This window comes from Cervus canadensis, chromosome 33 (assembly GCF_019320065.1).
Source record: "Cervus canadensis isolate Bull #8, Minnesota chromosome 33, ASM1932006v1, whole genome shotgun sequence".
NCBI classification, from domain to species: Eukaryota; Metazoa; Chordata; class Mammalia; order Artiodactyla; family Cervidae; genus Cervus; species Cervus canadensis.
The window spans coordinates 5,115,598-5,138,286 of record NC_057418.1 but is presented as its reverse complement, the minus strand read 5'-3'; the positions used below and the strand labels follow the sequence as shown (position 1 = coordinate 5,138,286).

The 22,689-nt window shown below is 41.1% G+C and overlaps 1 protein-coding gene across 13 annotated transcripts in view; it reads left to right on the top strand.

The window, feature by feature from the left end:
* EPB41L2 (erythrocyte membrane protein band 4.1 like 2) overlaps nucleotides 1–22,689 on the top strand; it is a 205,242-nt gene that overhangs the window by 134,005 nt on the left and 48,548 nt on the right. For all 13 annotated transcript variants that reach the window (XM_043456961.1, XM_043456960.1, XM_043456958.1 and 10 more), the window contains 7 exons: nucleotides 2,811–2,853; nucleotides 8,783–8,858; nucleotides 10,732–10,950; nucleotides 12,499–12,586; nucleotides 16,717–16,869; nucleotides 17,359–17,456; nucleotides 21,838–22,010. In XM_043456961.1, coding sequence (XP_043312896.1) covers nucleotides 2,811–2,853; nucleotides 8,783–8,858; nucleotides 10,732–10,950; nucleotides 12,499–12,586; nucleotides 16,717–16,869; nucleotides 17,359–17,456; nucleotides 21,838–22,010 — 850 coding nt within the window. The remainder of the gene's footprint in view (nucleotides 1–2,810; nucleotides 2,854–8,782; nucleotides 8,859–10,731; nucleotides 10,951–12,498; nucleotides 12,587–16,716; nucleotides 16,870–17,358; nucleotides 17,457–21,837; nucleotides 22,011–22,689) is intronic.

Here is a 22,689-nt window from a genome sequence, read left to right as displayed (position 1 = left end):
GTCTTTTAAGGTGACCACAGCAAGAGGAAGGAGGAGGCTGACAAAGGCCAGGTACTCACCAACAGGTATTAGCTTGTTACTGACTGGGGGGTTTTTGCAGAAACTCAACACCGGTGGCCAGAGATGTGCTGTGTAAGTGAATATTGAACTGTTTCCAGTGAGTAACATTTGGGGACAGAAGATGTGTTAATACGTCTCTGGTCACTAATGTGTTAATTTAGTACTTAAACTGGTTGCCTGGGCTGCCAAGTCCTGTGAAGGATACAGGAAATGGGGTCTCTCCTGGCCTTACAGAGACCTCCTTACTCCTGTGGGAGTGAGCATGGTTAGCTGATGGTGAGCAAGGGGCCACCCGGGTTGGTGGATGCAAGGAGTCCGCTCTGCTGCCCCTGTTTGATCACATGAGTAGCACTCTGCCTACTTAGTCTCTGAATGGGCTCTGAAATAAAGAGAAGCCACTTCAACCTTAATATTGTGCGTGACAGTGTGGTGAGAAGTGGCCCAAGAGCGAGTCGGTCTGACCGTGGCTGGCTGGGGCACTGAAGCTTCTCGGTCATTCTCCTGGGTCTGCGGAGCTGGTATCGACTGTCCCCGCGCTATCCAGAAGCTGTCCGCTGACTTCTCCATGGCTTCGGTGCTTCAGCTGGGAATGGACGGTGCCAGGTGGCGGGGTCACAGGGCTACCCCCGGGGGTCCCAGAAGATGGTATTGCTTCCCCCGTTTCCCTCTGAGAACAGAGAGGTGGTGTCTTTTTCCTTCTGTTCCACGGGCGGCATCTCTAGCAACTGTCTCCCGGTGAGGCTGGGGGTTGGGAGGGTCTGCTGAGGCCTGGGAGACCAGTAGTCCCTCCTCCCCTTCTCTTTCTCTGCGCTCGTGTTCTGAGGGACTTCTCCTTTTCAGCGTGGCACTGGTTGTCTCCGATTCAGTTTTTCTCGCTCTGGTGGTTCCTTCCTTGGATGAAACGCCACCACACTTTGCAGCCTCCTTCCCTCTTCTCCCCCAGCCGCTCCCTGGGCTGCGCTGGAGACTGAAGGATGTGTTTTCTCATTCTTGGGCCTCATGAGAGCGCGCCGTTTGTGAGCCAGCTGTCGTGGACCGCAGCTGCAGGGCCGGGAAGCTGAATGCAGGCTGTCTTCTCGGGGAGGAGGAGAGCCGCGCCCTGCCACAGCCCTGGAGCTCCCGTGAGGGGGTCCCGCAGGCCCTGCGCTTCAGCGGGCCACACAGCTGGGCCAGCAGTCCTGTGAAACTTCGCCCAGGCTCTGGCAGCTCCTTGTTGAGAGGGTTGAATATGACCAGTGTTTGAACAGAGCATGCACACCTTGGATCCTTGCTGCCCCGAGTGTAAGCCCTGAATGGCACAGTAAGACCCATGCTTTTGCTGTCAAAGCACCCTGTTATTACTACTACTTCATAGTGGGTAAGATGATGTTCTGTTGTACCCATTCAGTGTATTGTTAAGATTGTCTGTTATAATTTTCTCTATAACGATAAATCTTTTAACTGTTTGCTTTATATATGCAAATAAAATTCTATTAATATTTAAAATACAAATGTTATAACACATTACTTGAGATGCTTTTAGAATGCATGAAATTTATTTTTTTGTAAAGTCAGTTATTTGAATCATTTTAATATATCTCCTAAAATATAATTGTTCTGCTAGTGAGGATAAAGTAAACTTTAATAATGACTTGAGGATAAGGTAGGAGACATATAAAAAATAAACATATAGCATATATAAACATGTGTGTGTGTGTGTATATATATGTATGTATATATAGTTATTTTTGGATACGCCTTTCACCTGTAGCTTTGAAAGACAAATATTTAATGTCCTTAAATGATTTGAACCTACTAGTTCAAAATTTGGTCTTTTTGCCTTTAAGCTATTACAATGTTTTCCTGGAATCTTTTAAAATTTTCTTCAAGTGTGGAAATAAAGGAGAAGTAGAAAGAAGTTGCTTAGGATCGTGACTCTTAACTCAGAATGAGGATTTAAAAAGATCTTACATGGCTTACTTCACTCTGTATAATGGGCTCCAGTTTCATCCATCTTATTAGAACTGATTCAAATGAATTCTTTTTAATGGCTGAGTAATATTCCATGGTGTATATGTACCACAGCTTCCTTATCCATTCGTCTGCTGATGGGCATCTAGGTTGCTTTACAAAAACCACTACAATATTGTAAAGTAATTAGCCTTCAACTAATAAAAAAATAAACGGGAAAATAAAATAAAAATAGAGATCATAAAAAAAAAAAGATCTCACATGAAGACCAGCTCCAGTCTGACAGTGCTTCTCCATGGCCTTGTACAGAGGCAGGGAAAAGCCACGGTCTCAGGAGGACTTGGCCTTAGGAGATGAGATGACTGTGTTTGATTGGGGTATATGTGCTTTCAACCCGTGGTTTCCAATGCACATTTTGTCCTTCATGAATAAGAGCCCATCATTGTCCTTGACTGAGCTATCATTTCAGTGTCTGCAGGGGCTGTTTGCTCTTTGTTCTACTGCAAAATAAAGACTTATATGTACATATATTATGTCTCCTCATTTGGGTGGGTTTTGATTTCACATCCTAGAAAATGAAGCCCAAGAGATCCACCTTAAAGTGTTTCAATATTTTATTTATAACACACACATACACTTTCAAAAACAAATCGGTACTAAGCCTAGTGGAATGCTAATAGCATAGGACTTTGTTAAAATATGTTTATATTTAAATAAGTATGTGAACTGTCAACTGTTTCATTTTGGACTATGGAGACTGTTTCTTATGGGTTAAGTAACCTTTTTTTCTCCCCTTGCAGAACTGGCTAGATCCCGCAAAAGAAATAAAGAGACAGCTGCGAAGTGAGTATTAGATCATCATACTTTTGAACTTATTAAGTTAATATTTATGTCTATTTTTTTTTTTTAGTAAAATTCATAGGGATGTAAGCTAGAATAAGATAGTGATAGAATGATAGACTCTAGTTTGCATTCATACTATATAGCAAGTTGAAACTCATACTATTTTGTAGAGTTATGACTATTTACTTTGGTGATGGTTTAGGGACTCCTCTACTGGTCAAGAGGTTCTAGATCCCTAGTCTTAAATATTTGCTCACGATGTCTACCACTGTGAAGCAACACCTGATCTTTATCTCTGGGGAAAACAATGGAAAGCCACTCTTCTGTAACTTGCCCTTTTTATAGAAAATGTACCTAAGGGAGCCCTGTTACCCTTGCTTTGCCTACTTGATTTTGATGGTGGGTCCAGTTAGTTTCGGAGAAGGAAATGGAAACCCACTCCAGTATTTTGCTTGGAGAATCCTGTGGGCAGAGGAGCCTGGTGGGCTGCGGTTCACGGGGCCACACAGAGTCGGTCACGACGGAAGCGACTTAGCACGCATGCATGCATTGGAGAAGGAAATGGCAACCCACTCCAGTGTTCTTACCTGGAGAATCCTGACGGAAGCGACTTAGCACGCATGCATGCATTGGAGAAGGAAATGGCAACCCACTCCAGTGTTCTTACCTGGAGAATCCCAGGGACAGAGGAGCCTGGTGGGCTGCCGTCTATGGGGTCGCACAGAGTCGGACACGACTGAAGCGACTTAGCAGCAGCAGCAGCCAGTTAGTTTAATTGATAAGCCGACCTCTGGCCCCAGAAGCATGTGGATACAGTGTTCCTAGATGTCCTGGAGTGAGGGTTTGAGGGGTGAAGATCACAAAGAACCATCCCCCCTTGGACCACTGGTGCTCTGAGTCTGGGTTTGTTCTTGGTCCTGCTTGTCCCTGTCTTCCATTTTCCCATTTGTTCTGTTGTCTCCCTAAGTGACTGATGTATCCCTCTCTAACCAGCTTTAGTCCTCTCCTGTGATTGGTTTTGTAATATCTGCGTCAGGAATCATTAGCATCACACAGGAATCTCTGATAGAGGATCTGGCTACTTCATTTACTTCGGGGTCTGTTAAAGTCTGAAGCAGAAAAGGCAGGGAGCCATGAAGAGCTGGAATATTTAGACAAGACAACAGATTTCTTCCTAGTCCTTTGGATGCTGGGCCCCAGAGCTGTCCAGGGAGAAGCTGTTTCCCTGGGTGCTGGCTGCAGGGTGCCCTTGGGACTGTTGGTTTCCTTTCCCTTCTTGTTTGTTATTCCCTACATATTTCTTCCCAGCATTAAAACACCGAAACACATCTCTGCTTTTCCCTTCTATTTCTTTCCATCTACTTTCTGTCTCAGTTTTGTTTCTCCACATTTGTTTTCTTCATTTCTTTCTCTCTGTCTCTCAAATTATTGATCATTTGGGCAATTTTCCCTGTCATTTCTTTCCTTTTGTACTCTCCTTTTCCAGTCTGAGTGTATAATTTATTTTTTTCCCATTTCCTCTCCTTGTATACTCATCTTTCTTTTCATGTTTTAAAGATATCTTTGATTAGAGTAACTTTCCTGATTTGCCCAGGACTGAGGGCCTGACGGGCTTCTCAGGCTGTGGGGCTTTTAGTGTCATCTGGGGTCACCCTGTCTTTTGACTATCACCCCTGGCTTTCTATCCATTCCTCTGTCCTGCATTTATCAGCTTGATGTTTTATCCAGTTACCTTTGGTCCCTAATAGAAAAGGGAGAGAATAAAGGAAAGTAGTAATTAGACATAGATACATTATGCTTACATTATGTACGAAACTGTATGAGAAAGCTTTAGAGCTTTTTCTAGTCCTCTCTACAGTTGTTAAAACTTTGCAAAGTTCATGAATTCACAAAAGAGACAGATGTTTGGTTCTTTCACTTCTCTGAAACCAGACCTGCCAAGTGACCCAGCCTGTGGACGAAACAGAATAACCTCTGAAACACGATTGGTGTTCTATTGAGTTTGTTTCCTATGGTTTTGTTCTGGCTTTTGTTGGATTATTTTTATGTGCTACTCATTTCAGAGTCATGGAGCTATCCTAACTTTTAGAGGGCAAGACTTTCTTGCTGATTATGAATCACAGTCTTACATTTTGATTATTTGTGAAGGTTTTTTTCCTTTCTTTTTTCTTTTAAAGAGTTATTTCAGAACTTGCCCTTGTGGTTTAGCAAGAGGAATAACAGTAACACATAGGATCTGGCTTTTCCAAACTATTGGAGCTGGTTTCCTGAGTGAAGTTCTGTACCATCCTGAGCATGAAAGTAGGCTGAGGAAATGAAGTTTTAGCTGTTGTATTTTTACCTCTTTCTTTCTGCTTGTGTTAAAATGCACAAAAGAACTGTTTATTCTATCTTAGGCCAGTCTCTGCTATGATTTTTTATTCAGTTAAGAGACAACTAGCAGAGGTAAACATTAATCTTTGTTGAGTTCAGTTCAGTTGCTCAGTCGTGTCCAATTATTTTCATCCCCATGGACTGCAGCATGCCAGGCCTCCCTGTCTATCACCCACTCCTAGTGATGCCATCCAAGCATCTCACCCTCTCTTGTCCCGTTCTCCTCCCACCTTCAATCTTTCCCAGCATCAGGGTCTTTGCCAATGAGTCAGCTCTTCGCATCAGGTGGCCGAAGTATTGGAGTTTCAGTTTCAGCATCAGCTTCAGGACTGATTTCCTTTAGGATGGACTGGTTGGGTATCCTTGCAGTTCAAGGGACTCTCAAGAGTTTTCTCCAGCACTACAGTTCTAAAGCATCAATTCTTCAGCCCTCAGCTTTCTTTATAGTCCAACTCTCACATCCATACATGACTACTGGAAAAACCATAGCTTTATTGGCAAAGCAATGTCTCTGCTTTTTACTATGCTGTCTAGGTTGGTCATAGCTTTTCTTCCAAGGAGCAAGGGTCTTTTAATTTCATGGCTGCAGTCACCATCAGCAGTGATTTTGGAGCCCAAGAAAATAAAGTCTATTACAGTTTCCACTGTTTCCCCATCTATTTGCCATGAAGTGATGGGACCAGATGCCGTGATCTTAGTTTTCTGAATGTTGAGCTTTAAGCCAACTTTTTCACTCTCCTCTTTCACTTTCATCAAGAGGCTCTTTAGTTCTTTACTTTCTGCCATAAGGGTGGTATCACTTGCATATCTGAGGTTATTGATATTTCTCCTGGCAATCTTGATTCCAGCTTGTGCTTTATCCAGCCCAGCGTTTCTCATGATGTACTCTGCATATAAATTAAATAAGCAGGGTGATAATATACAGCTTTGATGTACTCCTTTCCCTGTTTGGAACCAGTCCGTTGTTCCATGTCCAGTTCTAACTGTTGCTTCCTGACCTGCACACAGATTTCTCAAGAGGCAGGTCAGGTGGTCAGGTTTTCCCATCTCTTGAAGAATTTTCCAGAGTTTATTATGGTTCACACAGTGAAAGGCTTTGGCATAGTCAATGAAGCAGAAGTAGATGTTTTTCTGGAACTCTCTTGCTTTTTTGATGATCCAGCGGATGTTGGGAATTTGATCTCTGGTTCCTCTGTCTTTTCTACATCCAGCTTGAACTTCTAGACGTTCACTGTTCTTGTACTGCTGAAGCCTGGCTTGGAGAATTTTGAGCATTACTTCGCTAGCGTGTGCGATGAGTGCAGTTGTGCGGTAGTTTGAGCATTTTTTGGCACTGCCTTTCTTTGGGTTACGTGATGGTAAAGAATCAGCCTGTAATGCAGGAGTCCGGAGTTTGATCTCTGAGTTGGGAAGATCCCCGGGAGAAGGAAATGGCAACCCACTCCATTATTCTTGCCTGGAGAATCCCATGGACCAGAGGAGTCTGGGGGCTACAGCCCATGGGGTCACAGAGAGGTGAACATGACTGAGCAGCTAACACTAACAACCAACAGCCGATCAGTTCCTGTGTGAAAATAGCCTCAAAATCTTCATGTTTGCAAATGTGCACAAGTAAGACTATATAGATACATAAGACTATGTTTATGTATCTTAGGCTTGCCTGTATTAATATGTAAATAATCCATAGCTAGACACACAGTTTATATAGCTAGGTAGAAATGATAATATCAATAGTATATAACTAAATAAAAAGTTGAGCATTATTGGTGCATTTTATCAACTTTATTTATTTATTTATTTTTAATCAACTTTAAAACTGAAAATAGATCCTGAACTATGTGTTCTATTAGAAACTTATTCCTGTTGTCTGTCCTGGTTAGCATGTGCTAGTGTTAATACCTAGAAGACAAGTAAATAAGGATCCATTAAAAAACGAAATGATAATTCTGTGATGACTTTGCTTAATTATGGGTTAGGAATGACCTCTAACAAGTACACATGCATCACAGCCAACCTGGTGCTGCTGGCCAAAAAATGGCATGTTTCTTAATACTCAAAAAAGTTCCATATCTTTTTTTATGATGTTTTAAATGTGTAGAGGGAAGCAAAGTCTGTTCCTGAAATTCAGCAGGATTGACTTGTATTAGTAGAATAATGATGTATTCAGCCCAGACTCAGCAAGGGTGCTATGTAATGCTGCGTGTTCACAGTAGACATTCGATAACTATCCATTGACTTTTTTTAAAGTTTATTTGTAATTGGAGGATAATCGCCCTACAGTGGCGGGTTAGTCTCTGCCGTGCATCAGCCACGGGCGTGCCCCGTCCCCTCCCTCGGGAGCCTCCCTCCCACCCCGCTTCCCCTCTGGGCCGTCACGGATGCACCAGGCCAGCTGCCTGCGTGGTACCGCGCTTTCCCGTGAGTTCCCTGTTACACACGCAGTGCTGTGTGTATTTCGGCGCTGTTTCTTCCGTTTGTCCCACCCTCTCAGTTTCCCCGTGTCCATAAGTCTGTTCTCTATGTCTGAGTCTCTGTCCCCGCCCCGCAAATAGCTTCATTGACTTTTGAGTGGGAGATAAATCAATGTGTCTGTCGTGAGAAAAGAACAAAAGGATCCCTTGAGCAAGAGAATAGGATGCAAGAAATTTTTCTTCAAGTCCAAAGTGAAAGCAACTGTAAAGCTTTCAAATAGTGTATGAAATAGCACACAGACACACACCTTTTTTGGCTTCTATTTGGAAATACCATGAACTGTGAGTATAACTCTACATTCAGGCCACTGGAATTATTTTGATCCCTTTTGGAAAATAATGCCTGCACTGTCCCCTGAGTTGTGTGTGTCTGTTTGTTGTTGTTGATTTGTTTTTAAAGCCATCTGAAGCATGATAAATCAAATATTAGTTACATGGTAATATAGATAGCAATGTTTTAACTTTTGTTAGTCATTATGACATGGTTGCTTACTATATTTACTCTTTAGGCACACTACAGCAAAGTGTATGTTATATGTGCATGTTTTTAAGCCTACTTTATAAAACCTGGGAAATACTTTTATTGTCTTTAAGTGTTATGATGTTTTATCACTCTCTCAAATAGCCCATTAATCATTTCTTGAATGGTTACATTGATCATTTGAAACCCCAACAATGTAGAAATCCTAGATTTCTTTTTGTTTTTAAGTGTGGAGATTTGGCATCTAGAGATCCTGTGGTTAAAACAGATCTTAAACTATTATGTGAAGGTTATATTAAAATTTTTGCATTCTAGCTCACCATGTAAAGGAACCTCACATGTGAGGCTACCAGTGAACATTTATGAAAAAATGAACCTTATTATTCTTTAATGATGGGTTATTTATGGAAATGATTTTTATTTTTTATTTCATTTTTGCTTTGTCAATGATATTTTCTTTAAATTAAGAAACAAAATTCTCCAAACTGATTTATGTTGGAACTGATCTATACTATATGAACACCGATTGACTTTTAAGTTTTATCTGTAAATAAATGGTCATTGTGTTGGTCAGATGAATAATCATGATCTTTAATAATCACAGATCTTCCTTGGCTGTTCAGCTTTAATGTGAAGTTTTATCCTCCTGATCCCTCTCAACTGACTGAAGATATCACCAGGTACTTTATGTTTTTATTAAAAATGATTCTTTACTTACAGCTCTCATTTCTGTGCCCTGGGGGAATGGTGGTAATTTCAGCATTAAAACAAAAATATTTATTCTTGAGTAGAGTTTTAGAAGTTTCCTGGGAAATGAATATTCCAGAATACTTTGAACTGTTTCTAGTTTCAAAAATTTTGTTCACTTTTCTTTAATTCCCCACTTATATTCAAGTAATGGATTTTTTTTTTAAATTGCAGCAATTTTGTTTCCTATGTTATACTGTCAAAAATTACTGGTACTTAATATTTCAAATTTTAATACCATTTTAAGATGGTTTTTATTGTGTAACCCATGTGTGCCTGTGTAATGATCTTATATTACAAAGGCGATGCAAAGGTAGAAAAATGAAAAACTTTTTTAAAATTTATTTTTGGAAGTCTATTGAACTATGATTTTTTTACCCCACCCCCACCCTGCCCTCCTCTCTGGACAGCCCAGTTCCCCCCCTACCCTGTCCTGAACTGCATGCCAACAGTGATAGTGAGCTGACTTTCATCCTTAAGAAAATAATGGAGCACTTGTCATTCCTAGAAAATTAAGGAGCACAAGTTCTTGTTTACTGTGGGATTATGATAATGATAAACAGAGTCCTTGCCCTGCCTGGCTGGAGATTAGGGTGTAATACAGGTGTAACTGACTTGGGGGATGGCTGATTCCTTGTACTGGGCCACGTTCTCTGCCTCAACAAGAGTCCTGGACCAGAAGCGGCTTGTCTGTCTGAATGCATTGGGTAGAGGCAAGAGGAGGACAGGGCCGTGACACGTGCCAGGGAAAAGGCTCCACGGGAAGAAGCCCGCAGCCCGTAGGAATGGTAGTCACTGAACAGTCTTCAAGAAGGAGGGAGGATCCTGCCGTTTTGTTGGGTGGGGTTGATGGTAACCTTAGCAAGCAGTTAAATTTAAGAGTAGAAATTGGGTTTTAAAATGTTACCACAAAGAGCTGATAGGGAGACACCGCCCCCCCCCCCCCACCAGACCCAGATCCTCACCGAGTATAAATAATGTGTTTCTGCATGTTATTTAGTAAAAGCCAGTATTTTTTTATAACTGTATAATAACCCACCTGGAGCCTTGAATGATATAATATTATGGTTATGGCTACTAGCCACTGATTCCCAGTTACCATGCTATGTGTTTAATTTATATTATCCAATTTTTTGCCCTTACCTTCAAAGGGAAATAGTTATTCCCATTTTACAGACCAGAAGTTAGTCTTAGGCATGTAAATTAATAGTCAGCTCTGCCTGACTCTCAAACCCATGCCTTTTCTACTGTAAACTGAATTAGCTGCCTCTTTGGATGGGGTAAATGGGCGGGTGAGGGCTTCCAAGTATAGACTAATTTGTAATTATTATTAAAAGATCTCAGGAAAAGAAATTAGCATGAAAACGGTAGAGAGAATAAAGGGTGGGTGACCTTAGCTTTTCTTGCAAATGCTTAAAAACTGCAGCTGTTTCTTAAATTTTATTAATCTCTACAACTTTTGAAGGGCATGCTAATTTTGATTGGTTTTAAGTCCAAGGAGACTAAGTGATTAGAATTTCACCTGCAGTCACAAAACTCTTTATTGTAATTGTAAAAATACACTGTTGCCAGAATAGCAGTTCAGAATTTCCATCTATTACTTTGCCCTTCTGATTCAGTTTCTGTAAATAGATCACAAAATTAGGAATCCATGGAGGACGTCGGGCTTCTTGTTATGGAATACTTTTTTGCTCTGGATTTGAAGAGTGCCATATTGTATATTTTTTTCCAAAGGAATATTGGAATTATGAGTGTTCCAGTCTTGAGTAACTGTTCTCTCTGCTCTTTCTTCCCTGTTCTTCACAGATACTTCTTGTGCCTTCAGCTCCGGCAGGACATTGCCTCGGGTCGCCTGCCCTGCTCCTTTGTGACTCACGCCCTCCTGGGATCGTACACACTGCAGGCTGAGCTTGGGGACTATGACCCGGAAGAGCATGCCAGTCATGACCTCAGTGACTTCCAGTTTGCCCCCACCCAGACAAAAGAGCTGGAAGAGAAGGTGGCAGAGCTGCATAAGACCCACAGGTCTGTAGACTGGCTTCCTGGGGAGCCAGTGGCCGTGGTGGGTTCAGATAACTTCCCTTAGAGCGTTGGCTAGACATTTGGGTATCGCTGACAGGATTATCAGTTTGCCCTTGTGAAGCTTCACCTAGGACTGGTCAAGACAACATGGAGTCATTGAAATATCCTCTCATTGTCTTTATGACTATAATACGAGGAACTGTGCTCACGGGGCTGTTTTCATTTATTAGAAATATTTACATTTCCCTGTGACATCTCCTTGCCCTATCCCAGTCCTCTCCCTTCATACACACGTGTGTGCGTGTACACACACACACACCCTTGACACAAACATATGTACTTGTTTGGCACTTCTTCTGCCTTTTAATTGTTTTTATCACCATATTTGAGAAAGCCAAGGAGATAATGAAGCATCAGGATTTGAATCAGAAATGTGAGTGGCAGTGGACACAAAGGGAATGAATCGACAGTTGGTTTCTCTGTCCACAGAGGATGACTTTGGTTTAGCTGAGGATTATTAATTACTTAAATACCATGTTACACTTTGAGAACTTTTACATCTGTGTGAAAACAAATGGCTTTCTTAAGCACAAGTTTTTAAAACTCCCAGTGACCAAGTCCCATATTGCAAAATTGAATTTTTCAAAAATTTTGATTGAAATGATTTGAAAGGAAATTTCAAAGATCAGAGGTCTTTAACAGACCACCTTCACTGACTTGTCTTTAGAAAAATAAATGCAGTATTTGACTTTAAATATTTTCTTAAGAACTTTATTCCAATTCTGTTCAGTAGACATGTATCATATAATTTGAAATTGAAATATCAGGTGCTGAAATGCCATGGGAAATATGAAGATTAACAGAAGTCTGCTTTCTAGGAGCTTAAGATTTGTTTAGTTGGGGTATGTCAGCTGTAAAATCAAGTACAGGTACTTCTGATCTTTGGTATGATCAATCCTAGTGAAATAAAATTTGTCTACTCAGAAAGACACAATGACTTTATATTCTTTTATTTTTAAAGTTAATTTGTATTGTACCCATTACTGCTGGGCTTTTTTCCCTAGTAGAAAAAAAATGAAAGCAACTTTCTAAGATAAAAAGGGTGAGGGTGGAGGGGCACCTCTTTGCAATGAGTAGGTTCCTATTGAGAATGCGAACAGCCGACTCATTGGAACAGACCCAGATGCTGGGAAAGATTGAGGGCAGGAGGAGAAGGGGGCGACAGAGGATGAGACGGTTGGATGGCTTCACCAATGCAATGGACATGAACTTGGGCAAACTCCAGGAGATGGTGAGGGGCAAGGAGGCCTGGCGTGCTGCAGTCCATGGGGTCTTGAAGGGTTGGACTTGATGTGGTGATTGAAAACATCAACAAGAAGAAAATGCTGGAGGTTGAGGGTTGAGCCTTCTTACCTGTTTCTTTCTTGTCTGTGCATTTAGTTGGGCCAACCCGTTTGTCCTAAACTCTAAGCTTATGCACGCCTTTCCCCATTTTGGCTAGATTTGCTTTGCATCCACCAATAAGATAATGTTATTTCTTTTGATCCTTAGGGGCTTATCTCCAGCACAAGCTGACTCTCAGTTCTTAGAAAACGCCAAGAGGCTTTCCATGTACGGTGTTGACCTGCACCATGCCAAGGTACTGGGAGTGTGACGGGGAGCTGCCTCTTCCTGGTCTGTTGACTGAAGTTCTGAGAGGGCTTCAGTTTTAAACGAGCCTGCTTCACTTTTAGCAAAGACTACTGCCCCTCACCCGAGGGCCTCTATAGTAGTTCCTTGGGGTTTCTGGTTGTGAGGTGGGACCATTGATTCTCCCCCGTATTCTTCCTTCTTTTCTCAATGTTATGAGTTGATCCCTTTTCATATATACTTACTATAAGACTCACCTGATCAGCCTTCTTTACTCCTCATTCTGTCTTTACTCTGTGTCCCAGTTTTTGCTCTGCCAAGTGCTGCCTCGTGTCTAAAAAACGTCTCCTACTTAATGATCCTAATTTTCATGATGCGGTAGTAGGGAGAGTCGGGATGGAGGGTGGGGTTGGGGATACAAAAGATAAGGGGAAAGATGTATTTGGTTTTGAACAATACATCCAGAATCAGCTCAACATGAGACGGGAACCTATTGTTGCCTGCTTTTAAAACACCCTGCCAATCCTTCCGTGTTAGGAAGTGCAGGTTATAGGAGTTAGAGGATTTGAGAAATCTCTAGGAAAGCCCCTCACTCAAAGATATCCTCTCTCTTGGCCTCAGATTATTAATTCTTGCTTTTGTGTTAATAGTACTTCATATTTGCAAAGAATTGCCTTTTCCTCTGTGTCTCCCTTCTTTCTTTAAATGTTTTTTTGTTATTATGAGAGAGATACACATTCATCATAAAAAATAGAGGTGAGCAGAATATAAAAAGGCAGAAATCGGTTTATGCAGAAAAAAGCACTGTTGATTTTTTAAAAATTTCTTGTTTTATTAAAAAAAATCTGAGCAATGTCACATTTTTTAAATGGGATTATACTATGCGTATTATTTTGTAAATTTTTAACTTGCTCTTAGAAAACACTGTTCCATGTTAGTAAATGCTCTCTGACAGCAACACTTTTAACTGCTAGATGCTGTATCCTCTTAATTTGTAAAAACACTTCCACATATACTATCTTATTTACGGTTTGGATGTTTTCATTTTTACAAAAACGACATAAAACAGAATGCAGCTGGCTTGTTACACTAGCTGGCTTGTTGCCCCCAGCCACATAGTGTAAAGTGGCCCCATCTGTGTGATGTCTGCTGACGCATCCTGCTAGGAGGTGAAACAGATCAGTGTCCTGTAGCTCATTTCTCTGTAGGATGGGGACAGGCGGAGTCAGCAGACACACAGAACTAAAGGAGGGAGCAGAGAGCAGATTTGGTATCCTAAAGGCCCCCGGAACCCATATCGCCTCTAAACCCTGTTATTCTTGCCACACGTGAATCTTCCATCTGCTGCTTTTGTTGATCATTAGTGAGAAACCAGTTTTTAGATGGTAATCCTGGAAGGTTTCGGGATTCTTGTTTTTGAAGTTATGGAGAAGGGGATATCAGAGGATGAGATGGCTGGATGGCATCACCAACTTGATGGACATGAGTTTGAGCACGCACTGGGAGTTGGTGATGGACAGGGAAGCCTGGCGTGCTGCAGTCCATGGGGTTGCAAAGAGTCAGTCAGACGTGACTGAGCAACTGAACTGAACTGATGTTAGAAAAGTTAAAAAGTTGCTGGTTTTGTTATAATTTCAGTTCTTACTGTGTGGTTAGGAGTATATCACTTTAAAAAAGTCAGAATAACATGCATTTATTCAATATATCATCTGATGGACTTGTTAGATAATACCTGATGAGCAAGATATTTGTAGCTCATTGAAAAAAAAAATCTGTAGCAATTTAAAAACACTTTTCATGTAATTTAAAGTTTTGTGTGTTTATACATTTTTCATTGCCTTGAGAGCATGTTTACAAGTTTTTAATTACTATTTTATTGTCAAAAGAGTTTTTAATGGCACACTTCTGTCAGGACAAGGTGAGGATGTTGAATGAAAGGGCTCTTGACAAAGACAGATGGAAACCAAAGAGCAGAATGATACCTGTGAGCTGTTAACAGCTGCTCTCCTCACCTTCTGGCTGTGGATTGGTGAGGCAGAGAGTAGGGGAGAGATCCGTGTGGAGAGGGCTTGAGGGGAGCTGCGATTGTCAAGGACAGAGCCACCCCGATGCCACTGCACAGGGAGGGAGTCTGGGTGTTAAAACCCCTGGCCTTTCTGGCTTCTCCTCTCTGATCATATCTGAGAACTTCCCATCGGCTGAAGCCATTGGACGTCAGTGGGCGTGGGATCCTGTTGACGTCCCGCGTGGGGCGGCTTCCTGAGCCAGTGAGCACGGCGGATGGAAGGAAGGAAGGAAAGTGCTCCCTTTTTATTAGTTTATTTTATTGACTTTGTTGCTGAGTGGCAGAAGTCAACCATGGAGAACTAGGGCTTTCTTCCCTTTAGCTTCTTTATCTGTAATTTCTATTCATACAGATACTGATAATTCTAAACAATATGTGGAACAGTCGAAAATCAACTGATTAACTTGGATCCAGATTGTGTTTATTTTTAAGTCAGATAAAGTAGCTTCAATGTCCGGTTGAAAGATTACCTCACACGGGTGATGGCTTTGTTGAATGTTTCAAACGAAGGTTGCCTCCCTCCTCGTGCAGAGAACATGCTGTCTTGGGCATCTTCCGGCCGCTCCCTGTGGCCTTGGTTAGTGATGTTTTGAGCAAATGCATCTTTTGTGGCTGGTGCCACGTTGCTGGGTACATGTGACTGGTTCAGTCCAGCTTTCACTCTGTTCCTAGAGAGGACTGTGACCATCAGGATATCAGTGAATAAAAGCACCTGATAGATGAGATTTTTAAACCTGCTCAGATGGTCTAATGTGATATTATTTATACATATGAATTATTCACATATCACAGCGGTGAATACAGTTGACATCAGTTACCTAGCACTGTGGACTTTCCCGGTGGCTCGGACGGTAAACAATTTGCTTGCAACGTGATTCAGTCCCTAGGTCGGGAAGATCCCCTGAAGGAGGGAATGGCTACCCAATCCAGTATTCTTACCTGGAGAATTCCGTGGACAGAGGAGCCTGGCAGGCTACAGTCCATGAGGTCACAAAGAGTCAGACATGACTGAGCGACTCACACACACACACACCTAGTACTTCTGTTTTTAAAAAACAGATTAAAAATTGCATTTAATTGTTCTCAGTAACAAGACAGTTGAAATGTTACACATTTATTGACTTAAACCTAGACTGTATGGGGTTTGTTTCAGCATATTTTGTGAGAATTTTTCTATGTTATTAATGATTTCTGAATATGTAGATATCTCTGAATAATTTTTCATATCTTGAGTGAGATCTAGTTCTCTTAAAGATCCTTGAGTATTATGTATATTAGATCTTCCAATACTACTTGAAATGTGAGGAGACAATTTTTTTTTTTACTTTTGTCTGTAAATTTATTTGATTTTTAAAAATGTCTTTCAGGCTGATGATTATTCTAGAAGGTTATCTTTTTCAAATTAAAACACTGAGGAAAGAAAACAGTATTAATAAGTTTAGGAATAGTCTACCATCCTTTGAAATATGCTAGCTGAAGGAATGTTGTAATGAAAACTAGATGTTAGCACTTAAGAGTTATTGGAAAACTGCTTGAAAGAATTCAAGGATTTCAACACTGTCAGCCTATAATAGAAACTGTCTGTGAGAGGTTGGTGTTGTGCAGAATATAGGCGTTATTTAACAGCCATTAGCTGGCATAGTCCATCTGAGGTAAATTTGCCTGCAGTAAAATGGCCGACTGACCTTAGGGCAGGCTGACACACTGTCCTCAGGAGCTGAAACAGCCTCTCACGAAACAAGTTTTCTCTCCCTCGCTTCAGGATGTCTAAATCGAGGTCTGTTTCCTCCCTTTTGGGCTTTGCAGCCAAGCTCGAGAACACGAGTGAGGCCTTGTGAAGAACACTGCGTCCTGTAGCCATGTTGCCATACCTAACGTCTGGCCCGTCAAGTGGAGTATCTAGGTTGAGGATGTGTCAGGTCTCCTGCTTCTGTTAACATGTGTACTGTTGCTGAAATTGAAATACAGGCCCGTTAAACTGGCATTCTTGATCATGGTTTGAGGGAGATTGTTGCTTTTCCAACCTGTATAACTTTCACAGCTTTAATCATGGTCAAATGGCTTTCTCTTGGCAGGACTCAGAAGGCGTGGACATCAAGCTGGGTGTATGTGCTAATGGACTCCTCATCTACAAAGACAGGCTGAGAATCAATCGTTTTGCTTGGCCGAAAATCCTGAAAATCTCCTATAAGCGCAGTAACTTCTACATTAAAGTTAGGCCAGCAGAGGTAAGCAGAGTCACGTAGCCCTGGGCATATCTAATTTGGCTTTGTCAGTGTTCTCCTTTATGGCCATGACCTAGCAGAATTCTTTTCCATTGAGTTTTAAGAAAATGAACTATTATTTATTCCTCTGTGGTTAAAAAAATATAGTCACATCAGGGTTTTGATGATAAACTTGCATATATATTCCTGTTGGTAAGAAAACAAGTATCAGCCACAATTTCACAGAGGAGAGAAAGTATTATGCGCCTGCCACACCAGGGAGGTTCGGTTTTCTTTTGAATCAGCTAAGTGGTCGAGATCCGTGGATGGGGAGGTGGTGAGATGAATTTTAGTGGACATTAAAGGATAGCTGGTTTATGTCAGTGGTTGGTATTTGCCTTTTTTCCAAGGGGAACAATTCGTTTTTAGTGAGATATCAGAGCCCATGATTTTCAGGAACTTCTATTCTGCTCTTAAGGAGATATGCTGATTTGTCTTACGGATTTATTCTAGCTGGAACAGTTCGAGAGCACCATTGGCTTTAAGCTGCCAAACCATCGGGCAGCAAAAAGGCTATGGAAGGTGTGTGTGGAACATCATACTTTCTACAGGTAATTTGAGAAAACAGCCTGGGATTCACGTGAGCAACCCTGGGTACCCTTGAGATCACAGGCGGCGGCAGCGGATAGAGTGGCAGACACGGCCACTCCTGTGCGGTTCTGCGGGCTCCCCGTTCGTGCATCTTTCTCTGTCACCTGGCCGTGCTCCTCTCGGCTTGGAACTGGTCTTCCGCCATGGTCCAGAAGTCCAGCTGCCCTTCCTTCTACCCGCCCGCCTTGGCCCTTCTTCCGCTGTCACTCACCGGGTGTCACTTAACTGCTCTTACCAGCTCCCTCTGCTTTCACTTCTTTCCCAGCGAGACCAGCTCTGGACCCTGCCCCTTGGCTAGTCTGTCAGGAGTGTTCTAACCCGCTTAGCCCCGGTCATTGTTGCACATCAGCGTCTAGTCTCCTGGCAATGGATTAATCCTGTGTCCTGATCTCATCGTTTCTATACCTGCGCTTGCCACCCAACACCTTCAATAGCATAACTATTCTCATAGACACACTCGCACAGTTCTGTGGGCTGATGCTGTTGCAGAGCAGTCATTCCCTACGTTGGCTGGATCCTCAGGGCCACCATCACAAATGTGCATGGTCTTCTTCAGCCCCCTGCCCCACTGCTCAGATGCCCTCCATCATTGGGAACGCTGATAGTAGATGCTGTGGGTCATGAATGTTCTTGGTTTCATGCATCTTCTCTTTTTGTGTATAACTAAGCATCATTTCTCTCTCTTTCACTCATTCTTCCTGTCTTGTCTCAAGAAAGAGGAGTCGTTCTTCTGCCATGATCCCAGGCCTCATGTAGGATTGCGTTCTGTAAATCATGCCCTTCAGTGGGTGCCTTTGACATCTTTTTTGGACAATAAATATGTGTGTGTCTTGTTCCCTTAAAAACAAAAGAAAGAAACAAACGAAAAAACCCCAGAAGATCCCCTCAGACTGATCAGCCTCCTGTGGCTTTCGTCCTGTCTTCTGTCGTACTTTTATTCATGGGCATGATTTTCAACTTCACTTTTCTTAGCAAAGTGCGCTGTGCTGGTCTTTCCTCCCTTGCCTCAGCTTCCTATCTCTGCAGTCTAGATAGCTGTGTACTAGACCCTTCATCTTTAAAGTTTCTGCTCTGTACTCTTAAGGTCTAATGCTGTCCCTCCACATCCTAGATGTGTGACGAGGGTAAGTCACTCAACCTTTGTGAATCTCCATTTCATCATTCATGTGATGGTAGTAACAATAGTCCCTACATTATAGGGTTGCTTTGAAAAGTGAACGGTATAGCCCACATGAAGCAAACTTAGAACCATTTCTGGGATGTAATAATGTTTGCACTCATCATTATTCTTAGTTTGGTAGCATAGTGAGCTGTTTGTCTACTTTCAAGACTGCTCTAATACACTCATTTCAGAGGAGTCATATTACCACTGACTTAAGTCACCAAAAAATTCTTTTGGAGAAAACTCATAAATGCTTGTGTTCAACCCTTTTTGTCTTGTTTTGTTTTGATGTCTATTTCTGTTTAATTGTAGCTTAATTGCTTAAAGATTTCTTTGATCAGGAAATTAATCTGTAAGCTAATACTTGGCGTATGTGGTCATCACTGTCAGTTGGGCAAGAAAGCCCTTTTATCTCAATGTGATGTAAAATAAAAATCCTCTGGCTAATGGCTTTCCCCCTTTTGCATTATGACTTATATCTTGCATTTCTTAGATTTAAAATATTTTTCTTGCATTTCTTGGATTTGTATCTTTTGCAAACTGGACATAAGAGAAAATGCTCAAGTGGAGCTGCTGGTTCTGGGAAGGAGTGGCCTGTGGTTGAGTTAGAGTCAGCAGAGGAGAGCCTGCAGAGGCTGCCAGAAGGTCCAGCCTCACCCTCCTCTTTGCCTCTAGTCTGTTTTTCTCCTTTTAAAATAATTCTATTTTATAGTGGCAGGATCACTTAACACATTTTAAGTATTATTACTGACTGGTACAGTGGGGCATCCCTCATAACCCAGCTGGTAAAGAATTCGCCTGCAATGCAGGAGACCCTGATTCGATTCCTGGGTTGGAAAGATCCACTGGAGAAGGGATAGGCTACCCACTCCAGTATTCTGGCCTGGAGAATTCCATGGACTGTATAGTTCATGGGGTTGCAAAAGTCGGACATGACTGAGCAAATGTTACCCTATTTAGTTAAAAGTTTTTTCCTAGTGATTAACAACTCTCGATTGCCCCCTCTCCCACCCCCTGGGAACCGTCATTCAAGTCTTTGAGTCTGTGAATTTGACTATTTTGGATACCCCATATAGGCAGAATTATGTACTTGTCTTCTGTGTCTGGCTTGCTTCACTTGGCGTAATTTTCTCAAGGTCTATCCTTATTGTCACATATTGCAGAATTTCCTTCTTTTTTTAAGGATGAATAGTGTTCCATTTTGTGTGTATCCTGTATTTCCTTTATCCATTTATTTATCAATGGATGGTTACATTGTTTCCACATCTTAATTATTGTGACCATTGCTGTATTGAACATGGGAATGCTCTTACCTCTTTGAGATCCTGATTTCAGTTCTTTTAGAAAAATACTCATGTGTGGGATTGATGAATCATGTGATATTTCTATTTTTAATTTTTTGAGGAGCCTCCCAACTGTCTTACACACCTTCTGCACCATTTTGCACATTCTACCAACAGTATGCAGGGGTCCCAGCTTTTCCACATTCTCTCCAGCATTGGTTGTCTTTAGTTTTTGAAATTTTGTGGAGCAAGGTGTATTTCTTTTTGGGTCATCAATGCATATTTCTCCTTTGAGATACTTTTTTACAAATGTCTGGTTTTTTGTAGGTACTGGTCTCTCAGTACCTACAGAGCATACTTCATGAATAGATGATGAAAATAAATGCGAATTTGTCAACTTGTTTTTCAAGGAGAATGAGCATTTGTTAATTACTGCACCAATGAGCTTGTCAATGACCCTTTTCTCTATACATTAACTGCTTTCTTACTTAGCGTTCTTTGACCATAGTTAGGTGGATTGCCAGGTAGGGAAACCTACCATAGTCAGTCGATCAGAAAACAGCACATGGTAAATGACCCCCTTTCTCACCTTGCCCCTGGTCCTCATGGTTGGTTTAGGCTTTCAGTGCCTCGGTTTCTTCCATGTAAAGAAAGAGAATACAGAGCACAGATAAGAGTTCATGTCCTGTCTAAATGTCTTAACATTCTGGCTTTCTAATTTAAGAATATAGGGCTTTTTCCAAAGTATAGTTTGAGGCACCGGTGTTTTCAGATTTTGCTTTCTCAGCAGCAACTTCTGTATCTCCTTTGAAGGTCTGCATAAAATGGATGTTCTCAAGAAACACTTCTGCCACCCCCCATGACAAGACTCAAGCCAAATGTGTATCAGTTCTTTTTTCATCAGTTTCATTCTAACATGTTGTATTTCTGGGTTAATATGATTGAGAATTCTGAATCAATGGGAAGCCACCACTTGAGTTACTATATGTGGCTTTACCCTAGACTTGAATCTCTCTTCATTGCTTGTTAAGCACAAGATTTCTAAAAATTGAGCAGAAATGCCTGACATACTTGATATACGGTAAAGAACCCTTTAAGAAATCACGCTTCTCTGGAGAATGATAAGAAAAATTTTGGTGGAGTTCTCTATATTCTGAGACTGTCAACTGAAGTCGTCTTATTTAATACATTCTCTGAGAGCTCTGGGATTATCTGTTTTGTTAAAATGCTTTGCTAGCTTTTGATCAGGCAGTGAAAGCAAGATCATTTCGGTTGTATACCAGGCAAGATTGGCTCATTTACTAAAAATGTGTTTTCACATAAGTCTGGAAGTGGTTGACATCAGTAAGGTTTTACCTCATTCATTATGGACCTGGGGTTTAAGCAGCAGAATCGCTGCCAATAAAGGGTGTTAGTCATTTCTGCAGATCTGCCATGTGCTTTACGGGGAGAGCATCACTTGATGGAACAGATTCTTGAATTAGATGTTCTTTCCCAGAGAAATAGACATAAATATTAAGAATTGCTAATGGTAATGGATTGCTGCTTGGCACTTAAGGCTAGGAGCAAGAATTCAGGCATATGTGTTTATATAAATGATTTAAATTAATACAAATAAATAACCTTTGGTACACAAAGAACAGCTGCGTTTTTGCTCAGGTTGAGGAAAACATATTACTCATGAATACATGAATGAGGATTTATTCATCTTATCATGATCATAAAGCTCTGTATATAGGAGGGTTTATAAACAGTGTTCACTTTTATTAGATTAAACAGCATTTTTTGGACCAAATAATCATACTTAATGAAGTGAGATATTAAATATATAGTTTTGAAGTTAAAAAAAAAAAATCCATGAAGTCTTAATTTTGTTCCCCTTCCCCACCTTCATAGGCTTGTGTCTCCAGAGCAGCCACCAAAGGCCAAGTTCTTGACCTTAGGGTCCAAATTCCGCTATAGCGGCCGCACGCAGGCACAGACCCGCCAGGCCAGCAGCCTCATCGACCGGCCAGCGCCACACTTCGAACGCACTTCTAGTAAACGGGTCTCCAGGAGTCTAGATGGAGGTAAACACATTTATTGTATTAGGATTCTGAATTCTAGTCCTCTTTTTCTAATCCATTGGGATTAGAAAATATTGAACTAGTTATTAACAAGGCCCCTAGAAATACCTAGAGGGATAGCCTCTAGATATTTTTTTTCCCCTGAGTAAATAAACTACTATTACTTACACTTACATGAAAATAATTTTATAGTGTTTTGAAGTTGTCATTCTGAACCTAAATTTTCTTGGCACTGTCAAAACACACAGATGTTAGAGTTTTTGATGAGATGTTGGACAGACTTCTTAATTGTGATGTATTTTGTGTGATTTAATTTCTTGAACTTATTAATTAATGGCAAACTTGGGTTTTTGGTGTGGTAGCATATATAGACCCTTTATTCAAAGAAATGCAAAACATTCATTGCATCATCATAGTTTTAGGTTTAAAAACTCTTATAAAGCTTAACAGACATTCTAGCATATAGGAAACCATTTACAGCTTCAAGGATTAGTTTAAGTACAGTGTTCTGACAACAAGAAAGGAAATATTATGTGTTCATCTGTTCTTACACCCCAGGAGAGACATGTACAAATTCATATACATTTTTTCTATTCGAATTCTAATTAGCTACATATTTGTAGTTTTTAAATAAATTATACGTGGAAATAAATTGATGTTGCTTCCCTTCATTTCACATATA